This window comes from Callospermophilus lateralis, chromosome 17, assembly GCF_048772815.1.
Source record: "Callospermophilus lateralis isolate mCalLat2 chromosome 17, mCalLat2.hap1, whole genome shotgun sequence".
Lineage (NCBI taxonomy): Eukaryota > Metazoa > Chordata > Mammalia > Rodentia > Sciuridae > Callospermophilus > Callospermophilus lateralis.
In genome coordinates, this window is record NC_135321.1 from 72,103,178 (window position 1) to 72,118,725 (window position 15,548).

Genomic DNA, 15,548 nt, shown 5'->3' on the forward strand with positions numbered 1-15,548 from the left:
CAGACCCCCTACCTGCAGTATATGGGAAGGGCTGGTATCTGCATTGCTATAGTTTGGATTTGGAATGTATTAAAGGCTTGATCCTCAACCTATGGTGCTCTTGGAAGGTGGTGGAAACCTTAAGGGAGCCAAAATAACCCTTTCTCTTCATAAATTTCCTATCCTGGGTATTTGTTACAGTAACAGAAATCTAATACAGGCACCCTGGACAACCCTGAGCATCATCAAGAAGCCCAAAAATATGCAAAGGGAGGCCTCCAGGCAGTGTTGGTAGGTGGACATGTACTGCACTTAGGGGATCCTGAAAATGTTTAATTTATTTGAAAATCACGAGAAAGACGAATGTAACACTGAACACATAAAAATGAAGTCAAGCCTGAGTTATATTCATCTTCACTTTAATGCAGTCATAAATATTACTTAGTATGTTTATGAAGGAAGGGGCTATAATTTTCTTGTATATCTTTGTCTTTGGTGTGAGCGCAATACTGGTCTTAGATATGAAATGTCCTCCTCTTATTTCTTAGAAGAGTTTGAAAAGAAGTGTTAATTCTTCTTTTAAGGCTTAGTAGAACTCATGAGGTTAGTCATCTGTGGTCCTCAACTTTTCTTTGCTAAAATATATTTTTTTTAATTTTTTAGTTATTTGGTAAATCTTTATTTTATTTATTCATATGTAGTACTGAGAATCGAACCCAGTGTTTCACACAAATCAGACAAGTGCTCTACAGCTGAGCCACAACCCTAGTTCCTGCTAGAAGATTTTAAGACTATTTTTTTTAGAGAAGTTTTAAGTTTCTGGCAGAAAGTACAGAGTTTCCCACAGATACCCCACCTCCACCCACACACAACTTTCAACATCTGCATCAATGACACATTTGTCATAACTTATGCACGTACAGCAATAAACTATTACCAAGGTCCATAGTTTACAGATAGGGTTCACTCCTGGTGCTGTACATTCTTTGGGTTTCGACAAATGTATAATTCCAAGTTTTCACAGTAACAGTATTGGATAGAATGGTTTCACTGCCCTAAAATCCTCTGTGCTCTGCTTATTCCTCCCTCTCTCACTGCTAAGCCCTGGTAACCACTGATCATTTTACTGTTTCCACAGTTTTTGCCTTTTCCACAAGTCCATAAAGGTGGAATCAAACACTGTGTCACCTTTTCAGATGGGCCTATTTATTTATTTGGTACTAGGGACTGAACCCACGAATGCTTACCCACTGAGCTACATCCCCAGCCCTTCTTTTTATATTGAGGCAGGGTCTCACTAAGTTGCTGAGGCTGGTCTCAAACTTGCAATCCTCCTCAGTCTCCCAAATTGCTGGGATTACAGGAGTGCTGGCTCCTGCAATCTGCACCCCCACTAAATGAATGGCTCCATGTCTGGCTCCAGAATGGCTTCCTTTAAATGGCAATATGCACTTAAACTCACTTATTTTTCATCAATGAATAACATTCCATTGTCTTAATGCAACACAATGCATCATCCATTCATCTACCAATGTATTCCATTTTCTTTTGCTGTAACTAATACCGCAGACTGGATAATTTATTAAAAAACAAATTTACTTAGGCATTTTGCATTGCTACCAGCCATGGCTGAGGATCCCCTGCAAATCCTTGACATCATTTGGTGATGTTAGAATTTCAACGTTTGCCTTTCTCATAAGTGTGCAGCAGTATCTCACTGTTTTAGTTACAATTCTCTAATGGCCTAAAATTGAACATATGGCTATTTGCTATCTGTATATTTTCTTTGGTGAAGTGTCTTTTCAGGTCCTTTGCTCCTTTGTAATTGGGTCATCAGTTTCACATTGTTGATTTTTATGAGTTCTTTGTATATTTTAGTTAACAGACCTGCATCAGACACAGCTTATGCTAACACTTTCTCCCAGTCTGTAGCTGTCTTCTCATTTTCTTAACAGTATCTTCACAGAGAAGATGCTTTTAATTTGAAAGAATTTCAGCTTATCAATTCTTTCATGGATTTTTCCTTTTGTGTTTTACTTAAAAAGTCATTGCCATTCCCAGGGTCATGGAAATTTTCTCCTATATTACTCTCTAGGAGTTGCATAGTTACATAGTTTTGCATTTTACATGTAGGTCTGTGATTGATTTTGAGTATAAGTCTTTGTTTACATTCTTTTAAAAATATATTTCGGCATACGGGTATCCGGCTGTTCCAGCACCATTTGTTCTGAAGGCTGTCTTCACCTGTGTCAAGATCGGCTGACTAATGTGGATCTATTTCTGAGTTCTCTACTCTATTCTTTTGCCTCACCACACTGTCATGATGACTGTAGCTTTACTGTTGACCTTTGACATCAGGTACTGTCAGTCTTCTGTTCTCCCTCAATATGGAGTTGGATGTATTCTCCACGTGAACTTTAGAATCAGTTTGTCGATGTTCACAAAATGTCTTGCTATGATTCTGAATGGGATTGCATTCAATCTATAAATCAAGTTGGAAAAAAACATTGTGACAGGGCTAAGTCTTCTTATCCGCATGGAATATCTCTGCATTTATTTAGTTCTTTGATTTCTTTCATTAGTTTTTTGAGTTTTCCTCATAGATCTTGTACATATTTTGTTAGATTTATACCTAAAAAAAGTATTCATTTGTTGGGGGGGGGAATACTAATGTAAACGGCATTGTGTTTTTAACACCAAGTTCCACTGATTTATTAACTGGTATATAAAAAAGCAACTCACTTTTGTATCTTAACCTTGTACCCTGTAATCTTGCTATAATCACTTATTCTATATTTTTACTGATAATCAGATTTTCTACATAATGTCATCTCCAAAGACAGTTTTATTTCTTCCTTCCACCCACTATACCACCCTTCCATCTCTCCCTTTCACTTCCTTTATTTTTTTCTTATTGCCTTGTTACAACTTTTGGTACAATGTTGAAAAGTGAAAAGTGTTAACAGGATACCCCTGTCCTGTTCTATCTTAGCAGGCAAAGTTTGTCTCTCACAATTAATTATGATGTTAGCTATCTGGTTTTTGTAGATGTTCTTTATAAAACTGGAAAAGTTCCCCTCTATTCCTATTTTACCAAGATGGTGTGATTTTTATTGTTTAAATCAAGAATGGGGGTTGGGTTTTGTTAAATGCTTTGTTTGTATTTATTGAATCTATTCATATTTTCTTCTTTAGCTTGTTTATGTGATCAACTGAATTAAGTGACTTTCCACTTCCAAACCAAACTTGAACACCTGGGATGAAAGTTCCTTGGTCATGGTGTATTAATTTTTTTTTGCTGTTGATGATTTTTGGACTCAGTTTGCAAATGTTCTGCTGATAATTTTTGCATATATATTCACAAGAAATACTGATATGTTTTCTTCTCTTTTCAAATTTTTGTCTGGTTTTGGTATTGGGATGATGCTTACCTTTCCTTCTGCTTCTATCTTCTGGATGAGTCTGTAGTGCACTGGGGTAATATCTTCCTTAAAATGTTTGATATAATTTACCAGTGAGGGCTGGGGATGTGGCTCAAGCGGTAGCGCGCTTACCTGGCATGCGTGCGGCCCGGGTTCAATCCTCAGCACCACAAAAAAACAAAGATGTTGTGGCCGCCAAAAACTAAAAAATAAATATTAAAATTCTCTCCCTCTCTCTCTCCTTCTCTCTCTTTAAAAAAAAAAAATTTTACCAGTGAACCCATCTGGGCATAGTTCTTAATGCTTTGAAGGTTATTAACTCTTGATTTAATTTCCTTAATAGATATAGGCTTATGCAGATTGCCAATTTCTTCTTGTGTGAATCTTGGTAGATTATTTCAAGAAATGAGTTCATTTTATTAAGTTATCAAATTTGTGGGCAAAAGTTGTTCATTTTTTTTTAAGAGAGAGAGAATTTTTAAAAAATATTTATTTTTAGTTTTTGGTGGACACAACATCTTTATTGTATTTTTATGTGGTGCTGAGGACCGAACCCAGTGCCTCGCGCTTGCCAGGCAAGCACATTACCACTTGAGCCACATCCCCAGCCCAGTTGTTCATAATAATATATTGTCCTTTTAATGTCCACATAATCTGCAGTAACGTCTCCCTCCTTCATTTCTAATACTGGTACTTTGTATTTTCTTTTGGTCTTAAGTAGTTATTAGACATTTGCCTTTTCTTTTTTTCTTTTTAATCTTTTCAAAGAACTAGCTGGTTAATTTCCTATTTCCAATGACATGCATCCAATACTATAAATTTCCCTCTAAGAACTGCTTTAGCTACATCCCACAAAATTTGATAATCTGCATTTTCATCATTTAGTTCAAAGTATTTAAAAATTTCTCTTGAGATTTCTTTTTTAAGCATATGCTACATTTAAAGATTTCTTTTAGAAAAATATTTATTTTTTAGTTTTTGGTGGACATAAACTCTTTATTTTACATTTATGTGGTGCTGAGGATAAAACCCAGTGCCTCATGCATACTAGGCAAGCACTCTACCACTGAGCCACAACCCCAGCCCCTTAAAGATTCTAACAGACAACTAATAGTTGGGTCTTGTTTTCTAATCCACTCTGATAATCTTATAATTTTATAGAGTATTTAGACCACTGACACTTAATCCATTGATAGCTGGGTTAATTTTTGTTACTGTTTTCTATTTGCTGTACTTGTTATTTATTCCTACTTTTGTTCCCCCTATTTTTAAAATTTTTTTAATATTTATTTTTTTTAGTTTTCTTAGGTACACACAATATCTGTATTTTTATGTGGTGCTAAGGATTGAACCCACTGCCTCACGCATGCCAGACGAGCGTGCTACCACTTGAGCCACATCCCCAACCCTGTTCCCACTATTTTGTTGTTGTTTAACTGAGCATTTTATATGTGTCTTAGTCCATTTGGGCTGCATAATAAAATACATTAAGCTGGGTGGCTTATAAAAAATAGAAATTTAACCAGAGATATGAAAAATTGTGCTCTACATGTGTAATTATGAATAATAATGCATTCTGCTGTCATATATAACAAATCAGAATAATAAATAATTTTTTTTTAAAAAAATAGAAATTTACTTGTCACAGTTATGGAGACTGGGAAATACAAAATCAAGGTGTGGGCAGACTTGGTGTCTTGTGAAATCTCACTATTTGGGTCATGAGCAGCTGTATTTTTACTGTAACTTCACATGGTGGAATGCAAGAGCTAGCTTTCTGGAATCTCTTAGAACGGTGCTTTTCCAATCACGAGAATCATCTCCAAAGGCTCTACTTCATCATATCACCACCTTGGAGATCAGAATTCAACAAACACCCAGATCCTAGCATTCTACCCTGGGTACCCTAAAACTCATGCACATCTCATATGCAAAAAGACATTAAATCAGCCAGATACACTGACACACACCTATAATCTCAGTAACTTGGGAGGCTGGGAAAGGAGGTTCACAAGCTCAAGGCCAGCCTCGACAACCTAGTGAGACCCTGTCTCAAAATAAAAAATAAAAAGGGTTGGGTATACAGCTCAGTGGTAGAGTGCCCCTGGATTCCATCCTCATTACTCCCACCCAAAATACATTCAATCCATCCTAGTAACCTCAAAATTCCTTTTTTTTTTTTTTTTTGAGAGAGAGAAGAGAGAATTTTTTAATGTTTATTTTTCAGTTTTCGGTGGACACAACATCCTTATTTTATTTTTATGTGGTGCTGAGGATCGAACCCAGAGCCCCATGTATGCCAGGCGAGCATGTTACTGCTTGAGTCACATCCCCAGCCCCTCTCAAAATTCTTAAGACATTCTAACATGAACTAAAAAATTTAGAGTCAGAGTCTCCAGTAAATCAAATGTAAGTGAGAATGAGTGTTGGATTCATTCTGAAGCCAACTGCTCTGTCTGAACCAAATTCTTACTCGCAAAGTACAATAGTGAGATGGGTATAGGATAGATATTACTATTCCAAAAATGGAGAAATAGGAAGAAAGAAATGACAGGCTCCAGGGAAGTCTAAAACCCAACAGAAAAATAACACTAAATCTTACAGTTCAAGAACAATCTTCTCTGGCTCAGGGCTCTGCCCTCTAGACCCACTAGGGTGATAGTACCACCTTCAGGACACATGGGGTGGCAGCCTTGCTTCTGAGACAGTTGTGTGCTTACAGTGGTTCTGTGCCTGAGTCATGAACACCGGGTTTCCCTGGAATCAATCCCTGGTGGCCTTACTGGGCTGGGGCCACCGAAGAAGCCCCTCCACTATGGCTCCACCAGCCTTGGGCCTAGTGAAGCCTCTCTGGGGTGACCCTGTATCTGCAGTGATCCTCTGCCTGCTGCATCCTGTGAATTCCGGAAGGCCACTACACCCCCCTAGCTTTGCACTGGGCTGCTGGTGGGAGGGGCAGCTCTAATCTCTAAAATGCTTTTTGGGTCATTCTTCCACTGCCTTGAAAAAACGGTTTATAGATGGTGACTAATCTCTCTCTGTTGATGAATAGTACTTGGCTTCCACTGAGTTAGATGATACATACTCATTATTTCATCCAAGGATTACTTGGCCACACGTTTGTTATCTACCAAATTGGCTTTCTTTCTTCTTTTTTTTCTAATATGGACAGGCTGAGAATTTTCCCAATTTCTAAGTTCCACTTTCCTTTTGATCAATGTCTAATGATCTCTTTTCTGATGTATGGCATTTTAACTATAGGCAGTCCAAAGAAACCAGCCAGCCCTCCAAAATTTTGCTTACAAATAGCTTCTGCTAAATACCCAATCTAATTGCTTTCAAGTTCTACCTTCCATAAAATACTAGGGCATGAACAAAATTCAGCCAGTATTTGCCTTTTTTGAACAAGAATGACCTTTTCTCTAGTTTCCTTCTCCTTCCCCCTTTGGTACTGGGACTTGAATCCTGGGGTGCTTTATCACTGAGCTACCCAGTCTTGAGACACAGTCTTCCTAACTTGCTGAGTCTGGCCTCAAATTTGTAATCCTCCTGCCTCAGCCTCCTGTGTTGCTGGGATTACATGCATGTGTCAATGTATCTGGCTCTTTCTTTCCAGTTTCAAATAACGTGCTCTTCATTTCCATCTGAGACTTCATGTATCCCCCTGGTCTTTAGATTCTGGTGCAGTGGTTTGCCCTATGACTCACTCCTCTGATGGATCTTAGAATGTTCACCTTTTTCCTTGTTGTTGGGAAAGAATGCTGACTTCTGATCTCCTTACGTAACCACATCAGAAACTGGAATTCCTGTGGGAAGACTTCTGACTACTGATTGAATCTCTTGTTTTGTCACAGGTCTACTGTTTATTCCTTGGACAAACTAGCTAAAGGTTTGCAAATGTATCTTTTCAAGGAATCAATTCTTGGTTTGTTGATTTTTTCTCTCTTGATTCTCAATTTCATTATCCTCAATCTAACCTTTACTAACTAGGTTCTTTCCCTTTGCTGTATTGGAATTAAGTGATCTTTGATGTTTAATTGGCATTATAATCTTCGCATCCCTAGTTTTTCTGTAAAATCAGTCTTAACATCCCCTTTTTCTGATCTTAGTAATTTTAGTCCTCCTTTTTCTATTCCCCCCACCCCGCCGCCCCACAGGAGAGAGAGAGGGGGGGGTGTGGTCTTGGTAACCTAATAGTTTGCCATTTTTGTTCACCTTTTCCTAAAAAAAAGTTTGGTTTTGTGGAGGTTTCCCCCATTCTTTGTGCTATTGAAGTCCACTGGAACCTTTACTGTTTTCTTCCGACTGCTTGTTTCCTGCCTAGTTTGTTCCTACTTTTCCAGCTTCTTAAGCCAGGATGTTAGGTTATTAATTCCAGCTCTCTCTTCCTAGGAAGTATGGTAGGCTGCAGTTTGGCTCAATGGTAGAGGGCTTGCCTGGTGTACACAAGGCTCTGGGTTCCATCCCCAGCACTGGAAATACATAGAGTACATGCCCAGGGAAATGTATTGTTTTATTTCCACATGCTTCTGAATTTTCCAAATTTATTCTTATTTCCAATTTTATTTCATTACCATTGGAGAATATAATCCATACAATTTAATCTTCCTAAGTTAATCAAGTCTCTTGTTGTATTTGACGTGTTCTGTCCTGGAAAATGTCACATGTACATTGATGTGGGTAGTGCTGTTGGGTGAAGTGTTCTTTAGAAATCCCTTGGGTTTAGCTGGTTTATAGTCCTGTTTAGACATTCTTCTTTTCTGATCTGTCCTGTGGTTTTATTTAATATTAAGAGTAGAGTATAAAATTTTTAACCATTTATTTCTCCCTTCAATTCTGGCATTTACTTCAAGTATTTCAGGGTATGTTTGGTGCATGTATGTTGTTATATATATATATATATATATATATATATATATATATATATACAGTTGTTAGATCTTTTATAGTTAATGAACTTACCATAGATTGTCCTTAGTTTTTCATAACAAATTTCTATCTTCAATTCTATTTGGTCTGATATTAGAATAGACATTCTTGTACCCTTCTGGTTACTGTTTTCATGAAATATCATTTTACATACTTTTACTTTTGTGGGGTACCAGGGATTGAATCCAAGGGCGCTTAACCACTAAGCCACACCCAGAGCCCATTTTTTGTTTTGTTTTGAGACAGCGTCTGAGTTGCTTAGGGCTTTGCTAAGTTTCTGAGGTTGGCTTTGAACTTGTGATCCTCCTGCCTCAGCCTCTGAGCTGTTGGGATTACAGACATGAGCCACTCACTAGGCTCAACCCATACTTACTTGTGTCTTTGAATATAAAGAGGGCACCTCCAAATCTAGCTGGATCCTGATATGCAGCAGTTTGATAGGTAACTCTATAAAAGTTCCAGTTCAGAATAGGCAAAAATGATCTGCACTGACAAAATCAGGGAACTCCCTGGGGGGAGGAATAGGTGCAGAAAGCACAAGGGCTTCTAGGGCTTCTAGTCTGGATGCTGACTGCAGGCTGTTGGGTATGGTGGTGAATGCCTATAAAAAAAAGCAGCTTAGGAGGCCCAAGCAGGGGGGACATGAGTTTCAAAGCCAGCCTCAGCAACTTATCGAGATCCTGTCTCAAAATAAAATATAAAAAGGGCTGGGGATGGGGGATGTGGCTCAGTAGTTAAGCCACTGGGTTCGATCCCCAGTACCAAAAAAAAAAAAAAAAAAAACCAGTCCACTAGTGAACACTGTTGTTTGCAGACTCGTGTATGTGTGCAGCCCTTCACAGAAACCTTAATTCTTGGTTCCTTTCTTGAGGGTGAGACTAACAAAAGGAAAATTCCTATTGCTCTTTCCTCCCATGTCCCAGGCTTCCTGCATGGAGGAGGCGGGGGGGTGCTTTTCTATGGTGAGGTGCTGCCTCTTCTTGCTTTCTAGGAAGAGGTGCTCCATGTGGGGAGACAATTCACCCCAGGAATTGTGTTTAAGAAGTCTTTTGGGAAAATGAGGTGAACTTGTATACTAGGAACTTCAACAATTAACACGAAGCCCCTTCTGGCTCCATTGTGTGGACATGACTGAAAGGTGAGCCTATGCAGAAGCAAACCCCATGTGGGATATCTGTCCTGGGAGGCTCTGTGAGCAGGAGGCAGCCTAAGGCCTCGTGAGGCCTGGCAGACAGACGCCCTGTTAATTTGTGTGCTGAAGATAAAACACTCCACAAAAAAGCACTCCTGGGGGGCTCAGGGAGTTTCAGAACTGCTGGCCACACTGCTGTACTCACTGCACACAAACACACAAGCTCCTTGTTAGGATGTGTGTACTCCCCTGGATGCCAATTACACTTTGAAAAACAGATGATTTAAAATTAGATTCTTCAAAGGACAGAGGCCCAGCTCCATGGCCTGGTGTCAAAGGGCCTGGTGATGATAATGGTATCAGCCTGAACCATATTACCAACAAGTGTCCACCGAACACCTGCTGCGTGCCAGATATCAAGGGCTTGATGACACATCAGTTACCTCACAGAAAGGAATCACGGCTAAGCAGGCAGCCTCTGGAATGGACTGTTCCCCTCCTCAGCCCTAGGATGCCACCACTGAGGCTGTCACTCCTCCCCTACAATGGGAGACCCAGAATGGGGGAAGCAGGCTCAGTGTCCAGATGCTTGTGTGAATCAAATGCCCCAAGGAGCGAAAGTAGCCAGATGGCAGCAGGTGGCACACACAGGTGGGGGCTGAGGGTTCAGACCAACCCCCTGGAAAGAGGACTGCCCACTGGGCGCTGGTGCCTCAGGCCTCCCTCCCCTTTAAGGTCTTCCTCCAGATCAGCTGAAGGGTCTGTTCAAACTTTTCCTGGGCCCACTGGAACAACAGTCTCTTCTGTTCAACCAGAAAGAATAGTTCACTGAAAACAGGTCATGGCACTGCTACTAAAGAGGGGTCCTAGAGGGAGACGAGGCTGGGATGATCCTCTGCAGAGTGAGGTTCTCAAGAGGAAACCACAGTGTACCCTGGTATCTACGGTCCCTGCAGCTAGGCCACTGTTCCCTTTTCCCACACCCATGGCAATCATTCCAGTGCTCCCAGTTTACCTTTGAACATTCCCCCAGTTAAACAGGCTCTGTGTTGTTAAACAGGTAACCCTCGTTGCCTGAATCTATGCTCTCCTGGTCCAGAGAGCCGGCCAGGCTTCCACATTATCCAACCACTGCTTCCACACGCAGGCTACGCGAAGTCATCATCTGTGCAAATACAGTACATCCTGGTGGCCTTGGCGGATATTTTCAGTGCCGACTGGACCCTGGGGGATATGCCTGACTGTCTCCTCCCCACACCCCTGAGAGGATGGACCCCCATGTTTTTTCCAGTTCCCAGAACCAGGGTTACCCGATAGGCTGGTGGGCTTTGAGGTGCTGACCTTACTGTGTGCTGCAGGAACCAGTCACTCAGAACAGGGGTCAAAGCAACCACAGACAGCGAGCGATGTGCTTCATCTTTTTATTATTCTTTATTTATTGGTCCTACCAACGTGACTCTTTACCCAGGCCCGCTGTTCCTATGCGTGCTGGCTTTGTAGATATTCGTGTCACATGTCTGTGTCCAGAGAGTTTCAATTAATTTCTCCTTCCTATTCCTTTTCCATGCTCTGCCTCATTTTCTCAGAAATTGAAGGCATTTGCTTATTATTGTTTGTTTGTTTGGGTCTGTGTAAAGGTTCCTTGGCAGGAAGACATGCATATGACTTTAAAATAAAGACCAACATTCTGACACTAAGGTAATGCACAGAAAAAATACAGTACTTAGACATCATTGCAAATAAATACCCCATACAGATGAAGTTATCTCAAATGTAACAATATTTCTTATGAATCAACACTGTAACAGAAGGTAAAAATAGGAGTCCCAACAACTAGGAATAAGAAATGCTCATTCCAGGAAACAGAATTCTTTGATTCTTGCAATTTATATTATTACAATTTGTCCCTTTTTTTGGAGGATGGAGGACAGCTTCTCTTCCTCCAATAGTACCAATCTAATCACACCCGTGAACCTCACTCAGCAAACAGAACAGGATGCAGACCTGGTTTGCTAAGGAGCTTTAATGAGTTCTGTTTCCTGAAATTAACAGTGATTAGTTACACCAAGCAAGAGAAGATATAATGTCTTGTTTTCACATTTGCAAAGAATACTATGGCTAACCCTCGTCCCCCACTCACATGCCGACTACGCCGGCTCTCTCAACGCCCTCAGCTCTTCACAAACGTGGTGTTCGTACAGCTTGCTTAGCTTGTCCCATAAAGTCCATTTGGTTCCCAAAACACACTCAAAGTTTTGTGGTTTTGTTTTCTAAGCCCCTGAATTTGCAAGTAAAGAATCACTGACTAACAGAATTTTGTACAATCACTGTTTTCTCTCCCTCAATGAAGATGCCCAGGTACAGGTGTGAGGTGAGTGCCGCTCCCACCTGTTGGTCCACACTGGCCTTCAGCATTCCCAATTAGCTCTTCACTGCACATTGTAGAGAATCAACTTCGCTGGGACACCTCCCTTAACTGATGAAGGCACTACTGGCAATGATTACTAACAAAAAGGCGTTGAAATAGAACACCCAAAAAATCGACAACTGTAGAATTTTCTAAGTGTACCACAATTTGGCACAACAACCAGAGTAACAAAACAATTCCAATTTGGAATTTCACTGGTACAGTTGTATAAAATTCTGTTAATCAGTCATGCTTCACAATGTCCTAAAACCCAGACAATTCTGGAATTTGTAGGTAATACTACTCATTCAATAATTTATCTTTTTTTTCAAGTGCCTATTACTGTTTTAACCAGAGCAAAGGTCAAGTTTTCTTCTTGTTACATTGAACTATTCCTAAGAATAATAATAATACAATATGAAAAACCCCAGAATCGAAATACCCTGGATTTCTTAATGAACATGGCATTTAAATCTGTAATTTCAAACATGAGCCATAACGCCGTAAAACCTAAAAGGCTGAACCACAGCGTGGATACACGAGCTGAGCTCCTTGCTGGGTTGAAGCCTCCTTTTCAGTCTAGAGCTACACACTACGGAGCACACAGCTCTGTCTCGTGCTGACACCAGATCAACACACCAGGAGCTAAGACGGACAGCTACAGGACCACGACCACAGACCACGGCATCTGAGACTGTCTACGCGAGGAATCAAGGAAGCAAGTATAAAATCAAAATATCAAAAGTGCACAGGTTGATCGGATAAAAAAGGAACGTGTATACTAAGGAGGCCCGTGGTGGGCGTTCCCATGAGCTCCGAGAAGCCTGCAGGGGCTGTGGAAGCAGGTTCTTCGGCCGAGCAGAGGACTTTTCAGGCAGTAGCTCGCAGCATTCTCAATATTAAAGCTTTTTTTTTTTTTTTTACTCCCATTAAAACCTCGGGGAATGCTATTTTGAAAAGAATTGCAGTGGCATAGCCAAAACGTTTCTAAGTGGACTTTTAGGTTGCCCTTCCTTCCTCTGCATGGCCATGGGAGGGGAGGGGAAGGGGCTGCGGTGTGACAGGGCCGGGTAGCCACGTCCTCCCCAGCAGCTACTCTACAGCTGAAAATGGGAGAAAACAAGAAAGAGTTAGAAATTGGTCACCTGTTGCTTCCTGTTCACTCGACAACTAAAACTCTGATCGTGCTGGGCATGTGCGAGCCCGTTAGTTGGCGAGGGAGACCTGCGTGTGTGTTAGGGGGACTGGTGGCTCCGAGTGCCCGCAAAGCCCATTACAAGTACAAGAGAAGCTGCGTGCTGGCCTGGCAAGGAGACAGCAAGGAAGAAGGTGGGTGGGCATGCGGGCAGCCATCCCCAGGATGGTCATGCAGGGGACACATGGCTTGTTCTGCACCCCAGCTGTTCTTCACTGTGTGGTGTCCAGAATCCAGAGGAGACCGAGCCACCTTCGGCACCAAAGAGAAGAGTGGGTGGTGGGCAGACGGCTGTGTGAGGACAACATGGCCTCGCACCAGGCAACGCTAGTCCCCTTCCCTTAGGGAAGCAGCAATCGGGAGCAGACAGTAGCCTCAGGTCCAGCTGCCCCCGAAAGGGATCAGGAGAAAAATACTAAGAAGAGTTCTGCTTCAGAACGTGTGAACTCAGATGCCTGATGCCACTGCTCTGGCACGGACAGAGCCTCCCCATATAAGAAAGCCCTTGGCTAGCTTTCCTCTGTCACCATCCCCAAATTGCACTAAATAGAGAACCACACACCTCCTACCTGCCAGCCAGGGAACCAGCCCTGGGACCATGCAAAGCTCTCCCAGAACAAGGCTGGGCTCTGCTACACCTGTATCCTGCAGTACAGCCGAGCCCGCTGGCAGCTCAGACTTCAGGCTGTAGTTCTCAAAGCCCTGCTTCTTCAGGTCGGAAACTCCCTGGGAGGAAGGCCTGAAAATGGGCAGCCCGGGTTATCCAAATACAACAGGACAGGCGTCACACGGAGGACCAAGAACTGACCAGGCACTTGGAACACTTTTCTTATTAAAAAAGGAAACCCTAGGCCTTGGGCCCTGCCAACTGGGACCTCACAGGGCCACCAGACCACCATGTAAATCTCAGAAACCAGGGCTGCTGAGCTCTGCTCTCCTGTGCTACCCACAGTCAGCTGTGTCTGAGACGTGAGTCTTGTCTGCAGAATGCAGGAGCTCAGGGCCACTCTTCTCTTGGTCTGGGGATGAAATTCTGTACTTTTGTCCTGAATGTGATTTGCAGTGAGATCCTGCAAAAGACTACAACATAACTCTTTCCTTAAAACTATGCCAACCACAGAGCCATCCCGAGGCTGGATGCCAGAACCTTCTACGACTGCTTTCAGGTGCTAACATTAGACACATGCGAGGAACATGCAAGTTTCAATTCAGGTTCTGCCCCTCTGTGGGTCCCAAGGGAGCGGGACCGGGACTCTTTCCATTGCGTTTTCCCGATAGTGCCTGGGGCCCCGAAAGACACTTCTTGCACTTGTCTTCAGTAATGGAGCACAGCTCCACCCCCACCTCTGGGATCCCACCAAGACAACAGCTGACACCAGGAGCTCCTGAGGGGGCTGAGGAGGAAGAAGCGACAGAAAGCTCACAGGAGCATCCTGGTGACAGATGTGCCCCACGCTGCTGCTCGGCTAGAATCCTGCCCTCTGTGCATTAGTCACGTTAAGACCGGCCTAGCACCGCTGTCCCGCTGCTGCTGGGTTAGTTGAGGTGAAGCAGACGTTAGCTGCAGCGTGCGGCGCCCCCACAGCCCTAATCACAGTAAATGCTGTGCTTCTCACTGCAGAACACCTGGTTGGAGAGCCCAGTGCCCTCAGCCCTGTCACTGGCACAGGCACAGGTGTGACTTACGCTCGGGGTGACTGGCTTGGCCTTGGGGGTGGCCTTGGAACGGCCCCGTCGGGTCTGCTCGTGGTCCAACTCGAGCAGCTCCAGCCGTTGGGTCAGCGCTAGCTTCTGCTGGATGGCCATGCGCAGCAGGGAGTTAAGTGTCTTCTTCTCATCCTCCGCGGCGGCCAGTTGCCGCTGCATCTCATCCAACTGTGTGATATACTCGTCACATCTATGGGGACCAAGAGCACAGCTAAAGGGCCAGGCAGGGGAGGGCTGTCCCTCACGAGGCCGCTGAGTTGGGGTGGGAGCTGAGGGACGAGACAAGTTCTGATTTCTTCTAGCAAGGGCAGGAGTCCCGACTAGGGTCAGAGAGGTGCTCGGTCCCAGGCAGCTCAGCCCTGTAAAGTTGGTTTAAATTTTGTCTTGCCTTTTTGGGGCAGGGGAAAGGGCTATTTTGCCATTTGTTTAAAAGACATTCCTATAAAAAGGTTATGACCCTGAGCAATTTGGCTCTTCTGACTTTAAGGCCACAAGGTGGTTCAGGTACCTAAGACATCACTGGCTCTCAGGGTCTGAGAATAAAGCCAAGGCAGGACTGGGCTTGTTCCCACAGTAAGCACACTGCTGGTACTTGGCAAGTTCGTGCTGAACAACACCCAGGGCCAGGGAAAGGAACATGTGAATTCTGTACCCAACACCATCCCGGTACCTGGGCCTCCACCTACTGTGACACGTTGGCCCCACCCAGGTGCAGGCTGGGGAGGAAAGAGAAACACCTACTCTATTCTGTTCCTGGCATCCCTCTCCCATGAGGGC

At 43.0% G+C, this 15,548-nt stretch overlaps 1 protein-coding gene across 2 annotated transcripts in view; it reads right to left on the reverse strand.

The window, feature by feature from the left end:
- Positions 1-10,874: 10,874 nt before the first annotated feature.
- The window catches only part of Bicd2 (BICD cargo adaptor 2), a 47,610-nt gene continuing 42,936 nt past the window's right edge, over positions 10,875-15,548 (reverse strand). The window contains exons 7-8 of one of the 2 annotated variants that reach the window (XM_076837351.1): positions 14,751-14,961; positions 10,875-12,972 (exon numbers count right to left, since the gene is read on the reverse strand). In XM_076837351.1, the coding sequence (XP_076693466.1) occupies positions 12,967-12,972; positions 14,751-14,961 (217 nt within the window). In that variant the 3' untranslated portion in view covers positions 10,875-12,966. The other variant, XM_076837350.1, reaches the window with a different exon arrangement.